The sequence below is a fragment of the Hoplias malabaricus genome, chromosome X2, assembly GCF_029633855.1.
Source record: "Hoplias malabaricus isolate fHopMal1 chromosome X2, fHopMal1.hap1, whole genome shotgun sequence".
NCBI classification, from domain to species: domain Eukaryota; kingdom Metazoa; phylum Chordata; class Actinopteri; order Characiformes; family Erythrinidae; genus Hoplias; species Hoplias malabaricus.
This window is the reverse complement of record NC_089819.1, coordinates 35,054,818-35,077,990: the sequence shown is the minus strand read 5'-3', so window position 1 is coordinate 35,077,990 and position 23,173 is coordinate 35,054,818. Positions and strand designations below refer to the sequence as shown.

The window sequence follows — 23,173 nt, the reverse complement described above, 5'->3', positions numbered from 1 at the left end:
AGTAAATTTTAATGTAACTAAATATTGGGGTATTTTCAACCAGCGAAATCAAAACATGATAACTTTCGATTATTTAAATACTTTCAACAGAATAATTTGTGAACAAAGTCAGAAAACATAAACACAATCTATGTACACAAACTGCAACCAAAGCTTTATCTACGTTTTTTCTTTAATTAGCCCATCACAAAAACATACATACAAACTCAAAGAAGTTTATGCAAACATACATACAAACTCAAAAAATATTCGGATTCGGATCGGATGATACATACCCTAAAAAAGTAGTTGCTGACATTATAGACACTTGAGGAAACTACCGGAGTGAATGATGGGCTGGAGAGCAATCTACAAGAATTACGGAGATGGAGAAGTACTGGTGCAACCCAAATGAGTGCCAAACCCAGTCAAATTCTGAGTTGCTCTAGACAGAAAATACCCCTGGCCATATTTAAGGGACCACTTTCGCTTCAAGTGCAAGAAAGGTGACATCTTTATAATGCAGTATAAGCTGTGTTTGCCAAGAGAGAATTAGCAGCTTATGAAAACCCAACGTCAAACCTCCACATGTAGAGCATTTACAGGTGTGTTAAATAATTGTTGTAACATTGCATTGGTAGTTCTAAATAAATTTTCCTATTTTAATAAGTTTCAAGATACCAAATGATGTCAAAAATACATCAGTGTGTGTTGGTTGGTATTATTCAACTGTTACTTATATTGGCCTTTGTGTTACGACTTGTAGTGGAGGATGGATCCAGATCAAGAAATGAAAAATTAAGACTCTGACTCTCCATTTTCTTTTATATAAAAAGAGAAAACGGAACGCTGCATTCCACAGAGTGTGCGTGCTGAAAGACTACGCACCCCCAACCACCCACCCATACACACACACACACAAACACACACTCATGCACACACCTATATCTGATAGCCAGAAGGCTAAGCAGAACACTTTTCAGTGACCCCCAGGATGACACTGAGTGGTCCTCTTCAAACTTTATGATGGCCAGATGACCAATAAACCAAAAGATCACTCACCAGAGCCTTGGGAACGGGATTATAAAACTCACCCAGGGGGAAGACCCCAGGACCCCCGAGCATTTTTATCACCCTCTGCGTCGGATTGTCGAACTCCAATCTTATCGCAAGATCGGCAGATGGCCCCGGACTGCCTAATGGTGACCTCTCTCAACCCGAGTTCAAACCATACAAACAGCATGGACCAACAGTGCCCCCAAGTGGACGTTTGCGAAATCATATGCCACCCTAATCATTTTTCCCTATCTCAAAAGAGAATTATCTTGGACGTTTGGACGTATGTTTCTGCTAAATCTAAGCATGTATTATGCAATATTTTATTAATGTTGTCCTCTGTTATTCTCAGGTGACTGTCTACTAACTAATCGAGTGACGTGAATTAATGTTTTAATCACGAAGAAAGATTCCTGTCTAAATTTAGAAGAATGTTAATTAATCTCTAACATCTAGAATAGGTGGTAATATACTCGATATATATATATATATATATATATATATATATATATATATATATATATATATATATATATATATATATATATAGTTGATAAATATACTCCAGTATACTCATTATGGTATATTCAAGTATGTACGAAGTATTCTAGGATGCTCTATTTTAGCCAAATCATAAGTGATTTTTAATTCTCCGGAACTTGAGACCGGTCACGTGGACTCCCCAAACCCAGGAACCAATCAGAGAACGGCAACCTTCCAAGTGGGCGTGACCGCGCCACCAATGAAAAAGGAGTCGCTCAGCTTTTGGACTTTCTCTCGGTTTTTTTTTCTGATACTCTCCCTCTGCTCTTTGTTTCACTCAGATTTTCCTTCTACGGTGACGGAGCCGACTCTCCCAAAAGACTCTTAAAAGACCGATCTTCATGCGAACTAACAGGGGATGCCTTGTGTCAGTTAGCATTGCAATACAGAAGTTAAAACGTTGAATAGGTCGATTAGCTCTGCCAGTAACTTTCCACTTTTGTGTTCGTTGTTGTTTGTATAATCACCCTCCAGGTGAGTGTTGTTTGTAATACATTTGTTGTTCGTTGTGAAAGGAATCCCCCTACTGACGTTACACCATCTAAGGACGCCGAAAGTGGCTGACTCATCCTGGAGGGAATCTTCTCCCAAGCAAGCCCACCTTCCTTGATGCGGTGAGGGCAGGAAGCCAAGAACCGGAGAACGGAGATTAAAAATCTGCTGGACCCATCGGCTTGGTTATAATAGCAACAAGAGTAAGCAAGTAAATTCCTCATTTTCAGCTGATGCTGAATTAAGTCTCTTGATAAATTTATACATTAATTAAACCTCATTTAGCAACACCTCTTGTTCACAAGTCATATAGCCTAGCCAATTATTAAATTTGAACTGGTTTCACCTGCGTTGATTCCGTGAGATTTTGATGATTTTGCTACGTTTATCAACTTATTATTGTTCCTCTTAATAAAGTATTTCTATTATTTGAAATAATACGGTGTGTGGAGTCTATTCCTAAGAGTCTGAAAATCCTGAAAACTCACCCCTAGCGTTGACAGTATTTCAATCTCTGATAAATTATTAATATTGTTGTCATCTAAATTCAGTAATAATAATAATGTGATAATCACCATTAAACATAACTAACTCAAATACTGTTACTACTGAACCATACATGTGCTGGTCATAAAATTAGAATATTATGAAAAAGTTAATTTATTTCAGTAATTTCATTCAAAAAGTGAAACTAATTAACTCAAAACACCTGCAAAGGCCTTTAAATGGTATCTCAGTCTAGTTCTGTAGGCTACACAATCATGGGGAAGACTGCTGACTTGACAGTTGTCCAAAAGACGACCTTTGACAGCGTACATAAGCAGGGCAAGACACAAAAGTTCATTGCTAAAGAGGCTGGCTGTTCACAGAGCTCTGTGTCCAAGCACAATAATAGAGAGGCAAAGGGAAGGAAAATGTGGTAGGAAAAAAAACTGTACAAACCGGATTCCAAAAAAGTTGGGACACTAAACTAATTGTGAATAAAAACTGAATGCAATGATGTGGAGGTGCCAACGTCTAATATTTTATTCAGAATCGAACACAAATCACAGATCAAATGTTTAAACTGAGAGAATGTATCATTTTAAGGGAAATGTTATTTCAAAATTTCATGGCATCAACAAATCCCAAAAAAGTTGGGACAAGGCCATTTACCACTGTGTGGCATCCCCCTCTTCTTACAACACTCATCAGATGTCTGGGGACAGAGGAGACCAGTTTCTCAAGTTTAGAAATACGAATGCTCTCCCATTCATGTCTAATACAGGCCTCTAACTATTCAGTTGTCTTGGGCCTTCTTTGTCGCACCTTCCTCTTTATGATGCGCCAAATGTTCTCTATAGGTGAAAGATCTGGACTGCAGGCTGGCTATTTCAGTACCCGGATCCTTCTCCTACATAGCCATGATGTTGAGATTGCTGCAGAATGTGGTCTGGCATTATTTTGTTGAAAAATGCAGGGTCTTCCCTGAAAGAGATGATGTCTAGATGGGAGCATATGTTGTTCTAGAACCTCAACATAGTTCTCTGCATTAATGGTGCCTTTCCAGACATGCAAGCTGCCCATGCCACAAGCACTCATGCAACCCCATACCATCAGTGATGCAGGCTTCTGAACAGAGCGTTGATAACAACTTGTGTTATCCTTGTCCTCTCTGGTCCGGATGACATGGCGTCCCAGTGTTCCATAAAGAACTTCAAATCCTGACTCATCTGACCACAGAACAGTTTTCCATTTTGCCACACTCCAGTTTAAAAGACCACTGGCCCAGTACCAACATCTCAGCTTGTGGTGCTTGCTTAGAAATGGCTTCCTCTTTGCACTGTAAAGTTTCAGCTGGCAACGGCGGATGGCACGGTGGATTGTGTTCACTGACAATGCTTTCTGGAAGTATTCCTGAGCCCATTCTGTTATTTCCTTGACAGTGGCATTACTGTTTGAGGTGCAGTGACATTTAAGGGCCCGGAGATCATGAGCATCCAGTAGAGTTTTACAGCCTTGACCCTTACACACAGCAATTGTTCCAGATTTTCTGAATCTTTTGATGATGATAACTTAAAAGTCTTTGCTATTTTACGCTGGGTAACACCATTCTGGTATTGCTGCACAACAATGGTGGAATTGGTGATCCTCTTACCATCTTGGCTTCAGAGAGACACTGACATTCTGAGAAGCTCTTTTTATACCCAATCATGTTGTCAATTGACCTAAGCAGTGTTAATTTGTCTTCCAGCTGTTTGTTATATGCTCAATTTCCTTTTTACAGCCACTTATTGCTACTTGTCCCAATTTTTTGGGATTTGTTGACACTGAAATTTTGAATCAACATATTTTTCCTTTAAAATGTTACATTTACTCAGATTAAACATTTGATCTGTCGTCTATGTTCTATTACAAATAAAATATTGACATTTGCCATCTCCACATAATTGCTTTCAGTTTTTATTCACAATTTGTTTAGTGTTCCAACTTTTTTGGAATCCGGTTTATACAAGCAATAGGGATAACCGCACCCTGGAGAGGATTGGGAAACAAAATCAATTAAAAAATGTGGGGGAGATTCACAAAGAGCGGACTGCAGCTGGATTCAGTGCTTTAAGAACCACCATGCACAGACATATGCAAGTCATGTGTTTCAGCTGTTGCATTCCTTGTGTCAAGCCACTCTTGAACAAGAGACAGCTTCAGAAGTGTCTCACTTCCAAAATGGACTGGACTGCTGCTGAGTGTTTCAAAGTTATGTTCTCTGATGAAAGTAAATTTTGCATTTCAAGGTCCCAGGGTCTGAAAGAAGAGAGGAGATGTACAGAATCCATGTTGCTTGAGGTCCAGTGTAAAGTTTCCAGAGTCAGTGACGGTTTGGGGTGCCATGTCATCTGCTGGTTTTGGTCCACTGTTTTTTCTGAGGTCCTAGGTCAAAGCAGCCGTCTAGGGAGTTTTAGGGCACTTCATGCTTCCTGCTGCTGACAAGCTTTATGGAGATGAAGATTTCATTTTCCAACAGGACTTGTCACCTGCACACAGTGACAAAACTACCAGTACCTGGTTTAAGGACTATGGTATCCCTGTTCTTAATTGGCCAGCAAATTCGCCTGACTTTAACCCCATAGAAAATCTATGGGGCTTTGTGAAGAGAAAGATGCAATATGCCAGACCAAACAATGCAGAAGAGCTGAAGGCCACTTTCAGAGCAACCTGGGCTCTCATAACACCTGAGCAGTGCCACAGAGTGATAAACTCCATGCCACGCCACATTGCTGCAGTAATTCAGGCAAAAGGAGCCCCAACTAAGTATCAAGTGCTGTACATGCTCATACTTTTCATGGTCATACTTTTCAGTTGGCCAGCATTTCTAAAAAAAAACATTTTTTTTGTATTGGTCTTAAGTAATATTCTAATTTTCTGACATACTGAATTTGGTGTTTTCTATTTATTTACATTTTGCACTGTGAATTTTCTGACATGGGGTTTGTAAATAAGATGTTATTAAGTTAAGTTTTTCATTTTTTTTTTATGATTTAAAGTGCATTGTCCTGCTTGAGGTTTTTACTGAACCCAACACACACACACACGACCCACATTTTGCTGGCCTCCACCATAAATCTATCCAGAAACAGAAAATCCTCACTAATCCTCAAAACTGAAATCAAAGCATCCCAGAGAAAAAACACACATGCACAGAGACAAAGACAGAGAGAGAGAGAGAGACCTCCCTTGACCCACAATGGTGTTTTCCCTTATCTCCATTTTAAGCTAAATGATCTCTGTCCATGTTCCAGATATTTTCTGTACAGCTTTAGTAAAAACAGGGGGGGGGGTCTGTTTTTCATCTTGAAAGTGTAGAACATGTACTGATCCCATTAAAATCTGAAATACTCTATTCCATGATATTTGCTCATTTTTTTCTCTACTATTCATATTATATTCATTTATTTACTTTTTTTTGCTTTTTATCACTTTATAGATGTTATATTTGCAGCAGAATTTCACATTGTATTACATTCTAATGATAAACAAACCAGTAGAAATGGTTTAACACATTCTGAATAAATCAAAACAAAAACCAATATAGCAAATAGAAAAAGATCAATCTATTATCTATTATCTCATGAACAGGCAGGCATTTGACACAAGCAACTGCTTAAGTACCCAGGAAAGTACTTAACCCCAGCTTTAATGAAGATTACAATTAGCTTTAATGATTTACAGGTGTTTTAAATCTCTTTTAGTCAAAAGGACTGATCACAAGTCTGCAATATTGACATGATGTGTAAAAGGAGACACGTCGGACCAATACCAGAGCCCGTACAAAAAGATAAATTGAAGTGTGTATAGACAGATGTACAGTCGGCCAAGCAAAATGCAACTAGCAGGTTCCTGGCAGTGACATCAGTTTAACATACTGAAGGTATCAGACTCTACTTCTACTAGTGGATTGAATGTCTGTGGATGTAAATGTTGGGTGAACTGACATGCTGGAAAGCCTTGCAATTGGCTGCAGTGTCCACATGAACTTCCAGAGAATTCTGGGAAATGTATTTTTCTGTATACTTGATCGGTTCTACTCAATGAGTGTTTTTACCTGCACTTAGTAATCTGAAAAATGCACAAAATCAGATTTTGTTTGTAATCTGATCAATGCATTGACATGCACTTGAGTAATTAGCTACAATTTACATTATTCTGGCAATAATCTGATTTCTGCTTAGCACTTTACACTGGACCTCAAGCAATGTGGATTCTCCTATGTTCCTCCAGACTCTGGTACCTTGATTTCCAAAGGAAATGCAAAATTTACTTTCATCAGAGAACATAACTTTGGACCACTCAGCAGCAGTCCAGTCCTTTTTGGAAGTGAGACGCTTCTGACATTGTCTCTTATTCAAGAGTGGCTTGACACAAGGAATGTGACAGCTGAAACCCATATCTTGCATACGTCTGTGCGTGGTGGTTCTTAAAGATTTCAGCTGCAGTCCAGTCTTTGTGAATCTCCCCCACATTTTTGAATGGGTTTTGTTTCACAATCCTCTCCTGGGTGGGGTTATCCCTATTGTTTGTACACTTAATTCTTCCACATCTTTTCCTTCCCTTTGCCTCTCTATTAATGTGCTTGGACACAGAGCTCTCTGAACAGCAATGACCTTTTGTGTCTTGTGCTGCTTGTGTAAAGTGTCAATGGTCATCCTTTGGACAACTGTCAAGTCAGCCGTCTTCCCCATGATTGTGTTGCCTTCATAACTAGACTGAGAGACCATTTAAAGGCCTTTGCAGTTGTTTGGAGTTAATTAGCTGATTAGAGTGTAGCACCAGGTGTCTTCAATATTCAATATATTTTCACAATATTCTAATTCTCTGAGATACTAAATTTGGGGTTTTCATGTTTGTCAGTTATAATCATTAAATTAAAAGAAATAAACACTTGAAATATATCAGTTTGTGTGTAATGAATGTGTATAATATACAAGTTTCACTTTTTGAATGGAATTACTGAAATAAATTAACTTTTTCATAATATTCTAATTTTATGACCAGCACGTGTATGGCTCCACTAGCTTTAAAATATCTGCACACTGCTGACTGTAGGTCACTGCTGATTACAACATCCAACTGTTTTAACTTCCTCAAACTGATTTTAAATTCTCAGAGACTGCACACATAAAAAATAAAATATAACTACTTATACACACAACCAACTATGAGATGCAATAATGAGTTGACATTGATATAAAATGATTAGGCTGAAAATGTTGACACTGTGCTGGATTAAAATTTTGAATTAATGTCATTTACAAAGAATAACCAGAGGAAACTGAAAGGAAAATCTGTAAATTGGACATTGAAAAGAAAAGCACTAAAATGTCGCGTTTTGTATAAAATTCAGTTTAAAGACCGGTGGTCCGCACAAAAAAAAAACGCTGTGCAAAATCCCAGTGAACCTCCAATATTTCCCTCAGTGGACCAAACCTGGTCTGTTTCTAGCTATAGTCTGATTTATTTGATGTGCGAATTAGTGTCATTTGCCTCCCTAGTTCATAGTACACTACAAAGGTTTTAAAATGATGACAAGTGCTCTCAAATACTGAGTAAGATAGAAGAAGGTGAGACATCTGTGAACAATTCTCTGCTGGTGATAAAATGCACAGATGAGGCGAAAGTATACAAGTCGCCTAGTGCCCTACATAGGGAGCCGTGAGAAATTTGGGATGCGCCTAAAGACGCAGCACAACGCCGGTTGGAGCTTGAGTGTAGGTTGCTAAGATCAAAATGTCTCCATAACAACGTAGCCGCTTTTCAAGGGTTCCGAATTCAAGTAAGTTAAATACGAGTGTAGTGTAGTCCACCAATGTCTTCTGTCTCTGACCACTGTAATGTAAAATAAATAGAACGTATCACCATTAAATTCTGTTAAAACAGCACCAAGTGCCAGCAGACCTAGCTAGCTTGCTTCTGTGGGGAGTTGTGTTATTTTTATTTTGATGCACTGAATTTTAACGCATTGGCATTATACCTCAGTTGACCTCAGTAACAGCTACACGAGCCTGTTATTTGCATTTTTGTTCATATTAAATGTAATCAGATAATCTTCTATGTTTATGCTGATTTTAGCTTATTTTAATCTCTTGTCCTCGTTTTGATTATTAACATAACATACGATCTCCTTATGATCAAACCTTCCGCTACTTTTCTAACCGTCACCTCCCGCCTTTTCAAAATGTATATTCATAATATTTATTCATAATAAAGATAAAGCTTACTATACTGATGATTTATTCTACCTCAATTGCTTAATATGTCAAAATAATAGTGTGTCATAAAAGTAATAATTTAAAAACTCAATTTAATTTATTACAATCTCATTTTAATAATTTGAATATCAGAGTAATGATTTACAATATCTTTGTTTTAGAACGTCATCATATAGAGTATAACTAGGTGCTAAATCATAAATGAGAACATGGCTTTATACTTTTAGGATGTTACTGTTAGTAAAATCTCTTCTAGTAATAGTAAATTTAATTGTATTTACAAACTCAGACATTTCTGTGTTTGGCAAGACTGCAAAAGGGGCATATTTCTAAATGTGCACTGTTCTGGTCAGTCAGCAAATGCATAGGATATCTCTGTTATTCTCATTAATATTGATGTCAGCTTCTCATGACATCTTCTCAACAGCACTCATACAGAAGAGAGAGTCCAATACAGTGTTTGTGTTTAAATGGAAAACAGATTTTTGTATAAAACAAGGTAGCTGTTACGATAATCTTTTCTTGAGCTGCCTTCTTTTCTTGGTCTAAAAGAAAAAACAGTGCTTCTCTATGAATATAATACAATCTGGGGTTCTGATGACAGACATCTTTCTACAGAGCTAAAATGGCGGAAACAGCTGAGAGTAAGAAGGAAGAGGCAGAGTACAAGAGACTCCACAACTTCCCTCTGATTAGGGTGAAGAGTCTTTATGTTTTGCTTTATTATTACGTGTCATTTCATGTAATATATTTTGTCAAGATAAGGGGTAAGGGAGGCGATAGAGTGGCCTAGAGCATCCAAAAAAATCCATGGACACTCTGACTTAGGGAGAATATATCCTCATGAGGCAAAGATCAAGTCAAAGATATAGAGCTTAGGCTTCAGCCAAGAGAGGATGTGGAGGCAAATGGCCATGTTTAGAGAGTAGCCAGGGAATCCCATAATTCTCATTACTGTCTACTCTGAAGACTGCTAGACCTTGACGGAGTGGTAGAGAATAATTTAAAAAAATTGTGACTAAAGAAATTTTGTTAGTTCCAAGCAAAGACAGGAGAAAATTTATCTGATAGGTGTTTTCTCCACTGGCTTTTTTGACTTGTGTGGCTTTGGCTTTGTTTGGGGATGGCCTTGCCTTTGATTAGATAAATCAAAGATAGATAGATAGATAGATTTCATTAATTAATTCATTCATTCATTATCTGTAACCGCTTATCCAGTTCAGGATCACGGTGGGTCCAGAGCCTTCCTGGAATCATTGGGCGCAAGGCAGGAATACACCCTGGAGGGGGCGCCAGTCCTTCACAGGGAAACACGCACACATTAGATAGATTTCAATAAATCTTTAATTTTGCTTTCAAAAACATACATTGTTGAATTAGAATTTTTTTGTTTGTTTGACTGTACTATAAGACAGAGCTTTCTGATGATTGTTAAAATTTTAATAAGCAGTGACAGAGTCTGTTCTAATTTGATCCAGGGAGGTGACTGATGTGGGCGAGAGAGAGAAACATCCTCTTACTCAGATGACAAACACAGTAGTGTCCTCACAGATGACTGATCTGATTAAGGCATGCACTGAAAAATGGAAGCGATACATCTGACTTCTTTAAGTGTGAAGTATGGTGTGACATAACACCAGAATCTGCTCTATTAAAGGTTGTCTTTCTCAGCAGCCTATTCTGTTGCTTTATTATGTTTAACTCTATTTTTGGTTTTACAGCACACAGACATGTCAGAGGAAATGAGGGTGGAGACCATGGAGCTGTGTGTTACAGCATGTGAAAAATTTGCCACCAACAATGAGGTGTGTGCTTTGTGTCATAGTAGCTATTTTACCAGAAATATATCCCATAAAAACACTTTTTTTTTTTTTATTTACAGTTACTTGGAGTAGTCTATCATCAGTCCCCACTTTACCACATCCATCATAGTAGGACCACAACTGACCATATGTTATTTGAATTAGATTAGTGTTGGTACAACAATGACGTTGGTAGTGTGTGTGTGGTGGTTGTATGGTATTTTAAACTGTTAATGTGTCACAGCTAGGGTAAGAATGGTCCAGCATACAAAAATATCCTTCTAGCAGTGTTTAAGTACAGCAAACTGTACCCATGAAAAAAGTTTACTTGATAGAAAATTCTAATAAACTGATTGTATGTTACATTATACACAGGCGTTAATACTTTTTTACTCACTCTGGGGTAAATTTGGGAAATTTAATTACACAAAGATGGGATTGCAATTAATGAAATATTCAAACTGACAATTGTCGTAACCAGAACACAACACAGTAGTTTAATCCCAGCTGCAGCTCATAGTAGTCCATTTAATCAACGAATGAGTGTGTTGATTTGGTAAGATTAAAATTTGCAGTCATAATTTTTATCTATATAAAATAACTGTTCAGTTTTTTTCTGTTATTTTGGGTACATTTTTTGCACCAGTTCTTATGTTTTCATTTACAGCTAAACTATATGTATTAGACAAACTTTCTAATCATTGTATTCAGATGTTTCATTTAGTCCCATTGCCACATGTGTATAACATCAAACATCTAGACATGTAGTGTGACATTACAAAAAGTTTTAAAAGAACTGCTCATCCTAAAGAACTCACTGAATTCAGACATGGTAATGTAATAAAATGCTGCTATTGAATATCCGAATGTGAAAAATCTTCACACCTATATATTCCACAATCTGCTGTGAGTGATATAACTGAACAGTGGAAACATTTTGGAACTACAGCAACTCAGCCATGAAGTGTCAGACTATATATAGTTACTAGTAGGAGTTCAAGACCCACTCTGGCATTAATATCAAAAAGTGCTTTATCTAATGTTTTTCAGTGGCTGTGTGGTCACATGCAAGCCTTATCACAAAACCCAAAGGAGTGGTGTAAAACATTCCACAATGGATCCAGGAGCAATAGAAATGTGTTCTGTGGAGTGAGGAATCGCATTTCACTATTTGGCAGTCTGATGGTCGAGTCTGGGTTTGGTAAATGCCAAGAGAACATTACCTTCCTGACTGCATTGTGCCTGTAAAGATTTATGGAGAAGGAAAATGGTATGAGGCTTTTTTGCACGGGCTGGCCTAAGCTTAATATAACAGTTCAGGCACGTTCCAGCTGACAGTTAGGAGTATAGCACCAGAATCAGAAACAATTAAGTAATTTGGTGTGGTAATATAGCATATTGCAGTGTTGAGCCCCGATAAGCCACCACATAGGAAATTCTTTTACAGCAATAGCCCTACTCCAGTGCACAAATCACGTCCATCAAACCATTGTTAATTGAATTTGGTGTGGACTTCTAGTCTTTGTAGTGGATATGATGAATGTGTATTAATCTCTAATACGAAATTGTGACTTTCTGAAGATGTGATTTGATATACCCAAACTTTAGCTCGTTTCAGAGACATCTCTAACCAAGATCGTAAGGTGAGATAAACCTCCAGAGCAGGCCCGTAAAACCCCCTCCAAAGACCCTTTTTATGACTTAAGGACCCCCAGGGTCAAGGAAAGAATGCAGAGAGACACAGAGACTCAATCTTGATTGAAACCCACAATGCCCTCTTTAAAGGACACCTTTTTAAAGACTGTTAACTCTAAAAGACTCAAACATCCCAAAGTTCTTACATGGAAAACAAGTTGTATATGGGCACAACTGTTTGAAATTAATCCCGTTTTGACAATCAAAATAGGTGGAATTAATTTACATGTGTTTAAAGTCATTTTTGTTTATATGAATTTATGTAGAACCAAGGTAGTCACATACTATGTGTTTAGTTGGTTAATAATTATAAATACTGTTATAAATAATTATATTACTTTGTGTTAACATATAATCTTTTATATTGCAAAGTATTCACTCAGGGATGGTCAAGTCTTTGTCTTGTCAAGTGTCATAAATTCTATGTGATGCCACTCCCAAGGTACAGGAAACAGCCAATCAGGAGCAAGAAAAGCTCCAATTCTCCCTCATTGAGGACGAATCAGGTATTCGGGGCGGGTTTTCTAAACTCTAGTTAAAAACCTGTGGCGCCAAATGACACAAGCTTTTTTCCAGCTTTTGAGCTTTGTAAGGTTTTTCAAACTTTTTGGGCTTCTGCCCCTTTTTCTCCGATGTTCGACTCTTCACTTGAAGGCTCCAGACACTTGGGGCGTTGTCTCTTTTAGCTTTTTCAAGGCTAAAAGAGTAAAATGACCTGAGTTTTGGAAATGACTCTGCAGGCGTCAGACTCATGGCTTTCTTAAACAGTCTTGGACCTTTAAAGCGTGGTCCAGATAGAAACTACAGATTAAGAAGAGCTATAGTTTAACGCTAGCAAAATTTCAACGCCACACCCAGAGCATGAAGGCAACCTTAGACCTCTGACCCTCCAAACGACGACAACGCCACGAAGAGGACTGCTGCACGCACCCTCAGAATGACCTTCTGAGATGTGGAAACCTGCACCGGAGAGACCTGCATGGACGTGCCTCTCTCTCTCTCTCACAAGGCAGCAGATCAGCGACGACGAAGAATCCCCACAGAGACCTTCAGAACACCACCAGCTCCGACGGCTGCGTCTGAAAGCCTCGGGAGAAAATGAACGCCCGCGGTTGCAACCTACAAGGCCCGCGTCTGCAATTCTCCAGGAAGTCGTGCCGGAAGGCACCGTCAGCGTCATGCTCCCCGTTCATCTCCGGATACGTAAGGTCACATGGTTTCATGTCTCTCATGGCTCATGGGTTGGTACTGAAAGTTTGCTGGGATAAACAATAGCCTTTCTTAGAACTTAGGACAATAATTATCATAGAGAAATTCCCTCACATATTAATCTCCCTGTTCCCTCATATATCGCTGTAATCCATTTTATTATATGAATGTCTAATCAATATTCATTATTTGATATTATTATTAATAAACCAGTTGTGTGATAAAACCAATCCTTGGTTATTTGTTTGTGTGTGCACCTTTCTCGTATGGAATTTTAACTTCTAGTTCAGATTCCATTTCAGAGTCAAGAACCCACGGCGGGTCAATGAGCATATTTCATTAATAATAGTTAATTCTAGCTACTTTTGCTGTATAATATGTGAAGATGACCTATTTGTCTAAGTTAAAATTAAGACAGGTACGGACACTACATATTAGTTAATGGCTCCCAAACATGGAGCTTAGCAAAATGAATTAAATAATTAATTATTAATTAAATAATAATGAATTATCATTGACTCCACTATGTAGTGCAAATGCCACAGCAATGTGTGCATACTACTTCCACTACATCTTGTAGGAAGCTCTTATAGCTGCAAATAACCAATTAATATAATAAAAGCACTGGAATTACTTGTAAATGTCTGTGTACTGATTAGGTGTCTTCAAATTTTTTTCCCTGTTTTTCTTTTCTTTTTGCTGGACACCTACCGGGCTGGCCTAGAAGAGGCATTTTTGCTTACTGACTGACTGACTGACTCCTAATTTTGAAACATGCATGTGCGAGTAGGAACTGCCATATTTCACAGAGAGAATTTAAGGTGGCACTACTACACCATCTGTTGTTGATTCAGCCATATTTCACCTTCCAGTTCATGAAATAAATTTGGAACCATTCGGCAGTAACCAAATGTCCTCTTTACCCTGGACAAGTCTTATTTTGGGACCTAAAAATTTTGCTGTCTGCAGGCTTTCCCTTGTCCCATTTCTTGCCATAAGACCTACATTTTTAATTGAAATGTTCACTTTTATGACATTGTTGAAAGAAGAGCAGAAGTGTTCAAGGGGCTAGAGAGTTGAGAGCTGAATCTGGACACACTGCTTCAGCGCTGTAGGTCCACTGTCTGCCGCGGTGAGCAGCTCAGTGTTTTACTGGAGCCTCAAACAGAAATGTGTTGAACATTGTTGAGGTAATATAGTCTCGTCTTTATGTTTGGAGAATGTTTCTGTGACACAGCCTGTTGTTTTCTACTATATATTTAACAAACAGAAAGTCATCTTGTGTGTCCCTATAACAGCACGAATACACGGACGCATCTCAAAGTTACTGACTTTCTGATGAGTAAATTACATCTGCACAGCTTTTGGTTTAACTTTACAAGAAAATGCCAGAACACAAGCGCAAAATGCTACTCAAAATAAAGAAGGCTATGATTTATTTATAGCACCATTTTATCTGTCCGACCCTTAATGTAAGTCAGTACATAAATATCTACTTCCCAGCCATGCCCTGTTCCTTTAACAATATAGATTATTTGGTTGAAAAAATGTTAAGGTGTTTGGTTTTAGAGATATTAAAAAATGTAAATTTTAAAATGTTATCTTGTTCGTTTCTGGTAAATGAGTTGCTTTAGTATCATCTCAACATAGTGCTTCAGTTTTGTAGCTTGGTATGAGCAGAAAATAAGCATTCCATGATCACACATACACTGTCAGCAACTGACAAGATAAATTATTTTTATAGTTTGTTATTAGTGCTGGGCAATATGAGCACAAATCAAATGATTAAATGTACATTTTACCATGATCATGCTTAATTAATGATTATTTTGTTTTGGTATTTCTGACCCTCATAGTTCAGTGACGAGGCTTGTGCTGGAAATATACTTCAGTATTAAATATGGGGTATGTTGCTTGGAGTTTGTTCCTCTCTTGTTTTTTGAGCACTCTTTATATTTGGTGTGTGATTGTGCTTTGGTCACTGAAACTGTTATTTCTCAGTGTTTACATTTGACTTACTTTTTGTTCAGTGTCGTCTTAATTCTAGATAAAACCCAGCACGTCAAAACCACAGACACTGTGTTTTTCTTTAGTACCCGCTGCTCAAGTTGCATGGTCGGCCTTGGCATTTTGGTTGTGGCAGATAGGGGCAGAATCATGTGACTACAGCTTGGTAGTGTGGTTTTAAATGGACAGTAGATGAACACAGTGGGGACATAATAAAATAAAAATAATTGATATAGACATGATTATGTTCTGAATGTTGTTTTTGATTAATTTTCTATTTGCCTAGCCTATTTTTATTATTTGTTATTATTGTAAACAAAGACTCTTTCTTTAGAACCAGTTCTGAGTTTCTTTAGACCTTCCAATAACAAGGGTATATATTTTGGGCGTTCCTGTTTTTGAAACGCCAGAAAAACCTCTGTGACAATGGCTATATGGCTAATGGCGGTCCGGCCTAGTTTCTCTTTGCTCTTTTTTTTTTATAATGTATGCTCAGCAAGTGCCCATTTTTGCCCAATGCCTCTGTTGTTAAAACGCTGATGCATTCAACTATCTGTGTGTGTGTGTGTGTGTGTGTGTGTGTGTGTGTGTGTGTGGATTCAAGGGGATATCTAAATATATACTGGGATATCATTCAAGTAAATAAGGCTTGACTGATTGATTATTTGTATTTGATTGGTTTATTGAGTTATTCAGTCATTTGCTGGTATTTAGTTGCTTTATTTGCATGTAATTTTCTCTCCTGTTCTCTGTCTCTCTGTATCTCTGTCTTTTCTGTTTTTAGAGTGCAGCTAAGATGATAAAGGAGTCGATGGATAAGAAGTTTGGCAGCTCGTGGCATGTAGTGATAGGAGAGGGCTTCGGCTTTGAGATTGAGCATGAGGTGAAGAATATTCTCTACATGTTCTTTGGAAGTCTGGCAGTGTGTGTTTGGAAGTGCTCCTAACATAATGCACCACACAAACACTCACTGTAAAGCACAAAAACTTTTAGAGATGCATCATAAAATCTGGATCATGGTTAGCACTTCATCAAATGCTGGTCAGATTTTTTGGAGGATGGAGTTTGATATAGATTTTTTTTTATTCACACCCAAAATTTTAATTGAGATCTGAAATGTTTGTTGGTCATGTCATGTGAAATGTCTTACAAAAGAAAAGCTTTAACATTATTTTTAACATATATATGTGCCAAAATCCATTATGATCCTGAAAAATGTTTTCTGTCACTATAACATATTCTTTAGTCAGTGTCATGTTTTCTTTTTATAACTCTCCCATTTTGTTTACATTTGATATACAGCTGACTGGGAACAGCTAACAGTTTTTGTTCACGCTGCTTATAATTTCTTTCTTGATGTTGTTGTATAATTTTTTCATTTTTGGCAGTTTAAAAAACCCTTTTCTGTTAACTATTGCGTTATCATGCGTGTGTGAAAGGGACTCAATTCCAATACTATATGCACACCCCTTATTATGAAATCTGCTACAGTATGGTGCACCTAGAGCCCTAACCACATAAATTAGGGGTACTGCTGGCAGTGAGAGTAGAACTGGAAAACACCTGTAACTCTTGAAAAAAAGATAAAAGAATTTAATAAATGTGACAGGAAAAACAGGCAAAATGGCACATAAATGTTTTTTATAGTCTTAAAAATGTCTTAGGTTCATTCTCAGACAGAGTGTTTTCCAACAAGCTGAAAACTTTGTAAAGTGAAGTTTGCCCCTGCCTTCCGGTCCCAGCCACCTGTAGACAGCAGACAATCATAAATGTAAAATTTCACACAAGAATTATCCTGCCAGTATGGAAGCTCTTTAATGTTCCAATGTGAAAATTGAGAGCTGGGGGAATGTCTTTTTGCTGAGCTGTTTTAGCGCAGGGAGTGGGGGTGGTCAGCGACCGTGTTTTAGCAAACGCAGCGAAAACTCATGTCTTTCTCAAGCCAATTATTCAATAAAAATCCAACTGAACTGCTGTAGTCACAGATTTATTTTTTAATAATTATTTTAAAAATGAACAAAACCATAAAAAAGTACACATGCAGCCTATAGGAGAACACTGGCACCACAGTCAGCCTCATAATCTGAAAGAACATTCTCTACTCTGTGCCATCTGAAGACATAGTTACACACTACAACATCGCAAAAGAGACTGACAAATCTAGCACTTATGCTTGTGGACAGTAACATTTTGGACTGTTGCAATGACACTCTAAAGAAGACTTTCAAAGTGTCAATCCTGAGAGAAAAGCCCCTGAAGCTCTGTACAATATATTTGGGATTAGTTTGCAGTGGAGTTTATGATACTGATCTTATCCTCCAAAATCAGTATTCAGTCAGATTCCAACAGGAATATTCCAACAGGCCTTCCCAGAAGAGGAGCGATGGATACTGCAGAGAAGAGAGGACAAACTCCTGATTAACAGCCTGGAGTACAGACAAAATGTTAGATGGACAATTGTCTACAAACATTTGTTTTTTTACTTTAATTTAAAATCAACAAAGCATTGGTGAAATTAAATGCCTCTATGTGGTGCCACAGAGGTTACAGAAATGCATGTTTTTTCCCTGGTGTAATTTTTCTGGAGAAATAGAACATTTCACGTTTTCTGTCCAACGACTCTCCCTCTCTGCACTGCCAGACCATCTGCATAATCATCTCTGTATCTGGTCAGCTGTCTTCCTCGCTCTGTCTTTCCCCACACCCCCCATCCCCCACCCCCTCTCCAACTGTTCCTCACTCTTCTCCATCTCTTTAATATCTGATACCTGAGAAATGGACCACAGTATATTTTCATTAAAAAGTGTATTTTTCAAGTCTTAATATGTGAATATTTCTTGTACATAATTTATAGTGTTATTGTAAATTTGTAAATTTGTGAATTTGTTTGGACACGTGTAATAAAAATGATATGACTTTTTAACCACTGATACATTGTTTCTCTTTAAAATTTATGTTATATTTGTTGTTAATTACATTCATTCCTGAATTTGAGTAATTAACATTGTAATTTGATCTGGATAAGAGCACTGACCAATTGCTGTAAATGTAAATGTGTGTGACTCTGAGTAGAACATTACAAAATACCTAGTAAAATTTAACCTGAACTTATCCTTAACTTATAAGAGAAACAGGAAACTTTGAATAAAAGCTAAGTAATTTATACCTATGCCTTGTTGTATGTTCATCATGAAATTTCATACAGAGTAAAGTTGGTATTTTCCAATTATGTCAAAACATCAAAGGTAAAAGAGGTAAAAACCCCTTCAGACAATCAAATTCTTACCTTGTTAACATGTCCATATGGTGTTGTTTAGATGCTCAGAGACTTAAAAATAAGCAATGTTGATGCCATGGATGAGTGTTTCCACTTTGAAACTGCAGAGAGCCAAAGAAAATCTCAAATGTAATAATCCAGATAGGCAGGGATGCTTACTTCAAAATGTTAAGGAACAAGTCCTACCATTTTAAAGATTTTTGAGCTTCGGTTTAGTGGACAAGGTGGAAGTGGAGCAGAGATAATAATGCTGAGTTACATTTAAGTGATTTTAACTGAGTTGTAGAAGACCATATTTTTGGCAGTTTTTGTGTCTGTTTTTGCTTAGTTCTGTTAATAATAGTATTACTAGTTACACCTCACCATTTTAGACTTAATATACTCAAATAGACTTGTTTATATTAAGTAATATAATAACTAATGTTTGGGCAAAGGACCATGCCCAAATGTAGCCTCTCCATTATTACACATCCTATCAAACTGTTCCTCTCCCCTCACACACCCAACCACCAACTCCCTCCTTTACAACAAATGCTCAGTCTTATTACTCGTTATAATTGTTAAAACTCTGTCATAATAAAATGGATGCATGTACAAATAAACCATTGGCTTTTATAATTAACATTACATGTCAATCTCAGAAATCACTTGAGCATTGCTATTTGAGATTACTGCAACCCCCTGACAAGGTCTGGGGTGAGTGTGTTGATTTAAGCTTAAAGTAAACATAGTACTAATCGGCAGTGTATTAGCCTACATTAAGGTATAAATGCATTATTAGCTCCATTGCCAGGCTAAATATACAATATAATGTATTGGCTCAGTGTAAAGAGAAACCTGTGGACCCTTAATTTGTATTCTTATAAGGATAGTAGTCTGAACCATCTAACACAAGTCCTTTTGTCAGTGTGTGTGTGTGTGTGTCTGTGTTGGGGGTGGTGTTTGGAATCAGATTTTGTTTACAGAGTATTGCACAGTAATACTGGATGTGGCAATCTGACTCAGAGCATCTGTTTATTGAAAGAAAGGCACACACATTGTGTCAGGTTATTGTGCCCTTTTGGCCTGCCTGCCCACTCTCCCTTTACACACACTAGCAAGTAGGAGTGGGTGATATGGCACGAATTAAAGGCGACATTATCAAATTTAATCAAAAAACACCTTTTATAAAATTTTCAAGACATTTCCTCATCGTTTGCTAGCTCTCCGGATTGCTTGCATTGCACCATTTTAATGTGTTTAAAAAGGCCCAGTGTCTGACACTTGATTTGTTTCTCCAGGTGAGGAGTTTGTGTGTTCTCCCCATTTCCACATTGGTTCCCTAAGAGTGCTCCAGTTTTCTCCTATGGTCAACAAACACACGTTGGTCGGAGGATTGACTACTCAAAGTTGTCTCTAGGTGCAAGCGTGTGAGTGAATGTGTGAGTGTGTGTCACCCTGTGAAGGACCGGCGCCCCCTCCAGGGTGTGTTCTTACCTTGTGCCCAGTGATTATGGGCAGGCTGTTGACCTAACGTGACCCTGAACTGGATAAGCGGTAACAGGCAATGAATGAATATTTAATATTTGATCAGTATATTTATTTCTCCATGGTCACTGTATTTCTTTTGCTGTGTTTAACCTTATCTTTGCACACTCACATAAACACAGGTCCAGCGCTGTGATTAGAAAAACTCAGATTAGGAGAGGGGACAATTCTGAAGTGTCCACGGTCTCTCAAAAATTTATTGTGGTGTGTTATTTCAGAGTATGTTATATGGTAGAAAGCTCTAGATCCCCAAAATCATGTGTTAATGCACTCAAAAGTTATATTTTCATAATATATGCTCTTTAATGTAGCACATATTAATTCATTATTCACTAATTAATTATAGGAGTTTACTCCATCATGTAAGACTGCATTTGTGGGTAGAGTATGGATACGCCAACTGTCTAATATTCTAGGAATACTAATCCCAGTTATGTGCTTTTTTCATGCTGCCTACCTTTACAGCAATAATGTTTTCCTCTCAAGATTTTTGCAGTAGGTTCAGACTCTTTCAGACCTCCTCCTCTGTGGTGCAGTGAACTCTGTGCAGGTGCATTTGTTGTATTATAGATAGAGTTCCTTTGCTTTTAATCTCTGCTGTCTGAAAAATTCATACGCTTACACTGTCTGTACCCTCTGCTCAACTCTACGATGCACACACAGTACACAGCGTACCATCATATCTCCAGCTGGAATTGACATCCTCCTCTTTTCGTTCTCTCTTTGAGCTTTCCCTTTCACAAAGCCTTTAACAAAGCTGTACCCTTTGCCTTCTGGCAAGGGCCAACACTGCGATTATGTGTGGAATCATCAAGTTTCTAATACATGCTCACAGAGGAAGAATTACAGAAAAGAGAACAGAGATAAATATTTCATGGCTTCTTTTGCCAGAGATTTTCTTCATTTAAGGCGGAAGGCGGTGGTTTAGTCATGTTTTCATGTTTTAGAGACCATGATTTGAGTGATTAGTCAAGCTTATTACTGCCAAAGTTATTGGACACAAATGGTGGCTAAATACTGGCATTAATTTAAATAATAATGTGATATAATCAAGCCATAATTTGCCTTTAAATATTTCATGTGTTAGGGCCGGTTGTTCACAATTCTGCACTGAAATTCTCTACATGAATCTCTTTTCAACCTCCAATGGGTTGTCATGGCAATGCTGTGGTCATCAGACCTATAGACACAGATGCCTGTTCCTGACAGTGTTTGCTTGTCTAATTTTCAGAGAGGCACTGACGGGCAGAGAAGTGGGGTTGGATGGGAGCAGTGTTTTTATGTGGCACTGGAAAAAACAAATCAAAGGAAACACATGACAAGAAAGGTACAAAGCAGCCACACATTCAGGAGCAAGTGAACAGGAGAACCACATATATTAAACCACTAAATATCTGACCAGTTAGGAAATATGTATTCATTTATCCTCCCACAGCACACAGCAATTAATTGTAATGCTTTCAATAAACAAGTAATGCATGCAAACTCTCCTATAATTGTAGTAGCTGTTTATATCACACACATGAAAAGCAGTAGCAACATGAAATAAGATTACACTGTAGACATTAAAGGATACTTTTGGTGTTCCTAACCATGCCATATTTGTGGAACTCCTTAAGGAGCCTTTAGGAAGCTTTTTGAAAAGGGTGGTTCTCTGAGAAACTTAAGACAATTTGCATGGTTCTTTTAGAAACTTTTATTTAGCATGTTCTGAAACATTTTAAATATTTTTAATAAATATTTTTAAACTTATTTTGGGTTCAAGGCTCATGTTACAATTACTACTAATCACAGTACACTAAGCCTACAACTATATGAATTCAATGGCAGTTCATTGAATTTGTATGTGTATAGTATTATACATTTGAATATGAATCAATGACAAAAGGAGTTCTTCTTCTAACAACCCCTTTTAGACCCATGACCTTTTTACTTCCTTTGAGTTAATGACTGCCCTCCTGTCCGGTGGGACGCTGATGGAACTCTGTCAGAGGCTCCTGATCAATTGCTTTTGGCTTGCTCACCTGGGGATATTCATTTAAATTTAGTTTTAATTCTCAACTTCTGTAAAGCTGCTTTGTCACACCATCAGGTTGTAAAATAGTGCTATACAAATAAATATGACTTGACTTGACTACTATGAATATGTGAAACACTGTCACTGCAAACACACACAAAATGACAACAGGTACAAGTAAACATATCAGTTCAGACCGACCTAACCTGGGGGAAAGAAGGTGAACAAACAAGATAGATATAGCTGAGTGTGATAGCAGATCTCTCTCTTTTTACAGAGGAACTGTCAGCAGAGAAGAGAGGAGCTAGACAGGTATGTTTAATAACTTTGCAAATCTTCGTCATGACCTTCTGCTTCTGTCATATGGAAGGATATCAGTATGAAAATTCTATGGACAATGTAATATGCAAAATCTGAATGTAATCCTGGGTTTCCACCCTCATACATGCAAATTTGGTCTCAATTCAGTAATTACATTTGCAAGTACGTAGACTTTAATTGATATTTCATTTACATTCATCTCTTGATGTTGCATTGACAGCCTTGTCTGACCACACTGTCAATTGAACACTTTGTCATGGAGTGAAGTATAAAGACATAAGCATAAAAAGTGGCTGTATTTCTTTTTGTCACCTCCTCTGCTAATTTAAGAGCAGCTCCATGTCTTTAGTTAAAGCCTTGTCTGCTGAGCGTGCAATTAGCCTCATCCTCATGGGATGATTGACAAGTAGTCATGAAAATGAAAATGCAGTCGGCTGGGTTTGCATTTTCACATGCATTTTGATACAGACTAAGTGCAGTGGGGCTGATAATTATGAAAAAT

General features: G+C 37.6%; 2 protein-coding genes across 9 annotated transcripts in view; both read left to right on the top strand.

Moving 5' to 3' along the window:
- The window catches only part of LOC136676177 (neuronal pentraxin receptor-like), a 149,225-nt gene extending 146,859 nt beyond the window's left edge, over positions 1 to 2,366 (top strand). Inside the window, exon 6 of the mRNA XM_066653019.1 lies at positions 2,094 to 2,366. Coding sequence (XP_066509116.1) covers positions 2,094 to 2,142 — 49 coding nt within the window. The 3' untranslated portion in view covers positions 2,143 to 2,366. The remainder of the gene's footprint in view (positions 1 to 2,093) is intronic.
- A 3,974-nt stretch (positions 2,367 to 6,340) lies between these two features.
- LOC136676947 (dynein axonemal light chain 4-like) lies at positions 6,341 to 18,340 on the top strand. Of its 8 annotated transcripts, XR_010796325.1 has the most exons (6): positions 8,320 to 8,380; positions 9,435 to 9,513; positions 10,295 to 10,434; positions 10,538 to 10,621; positions 15,379 to 15,427; positions 16,314 to 16,450. XR_010796325.1 is itself a non-coding variant. In XM_066654262.1 (5 exons), exons 3-5 carry the CDS (start codon positions 10,341 to 10,343, stop codon positions 16,473 to 16,475), a joined length of 291 nt encoding a protein of 96 aa, XP_066510359.1. In that variant the 5' UTR covers positions 6,427 to 6,478; positions 9,435 to 9,513; positions 10,295 to 10,340; the 3' UTR covers positions 16,476 to 18,340. The 8 variants fall into 8 exon arrangements, 4 of the variants coding, with proteins under 4 accessions (XP_066510357.1, XP_066510359.1, XP_066510356.1 ...); XM_066654262.1 differs by lacking the exons at positions 8,320 to 8,380; positions 15,379 to 15,427 and adding an exon at positions 6,427 to 6,478 and having other exon boundaries at positions 10,295 to 10,385; positions 16,314 to 18,340; XR_010796327.1 differs by lacking the exon at positions 15,379 to 15,427 and having other exon boundaries at positions 16,314 to 16,358.
- Positions 18,341 to 23,173: the final 4,833 nt, after the last annotated feature.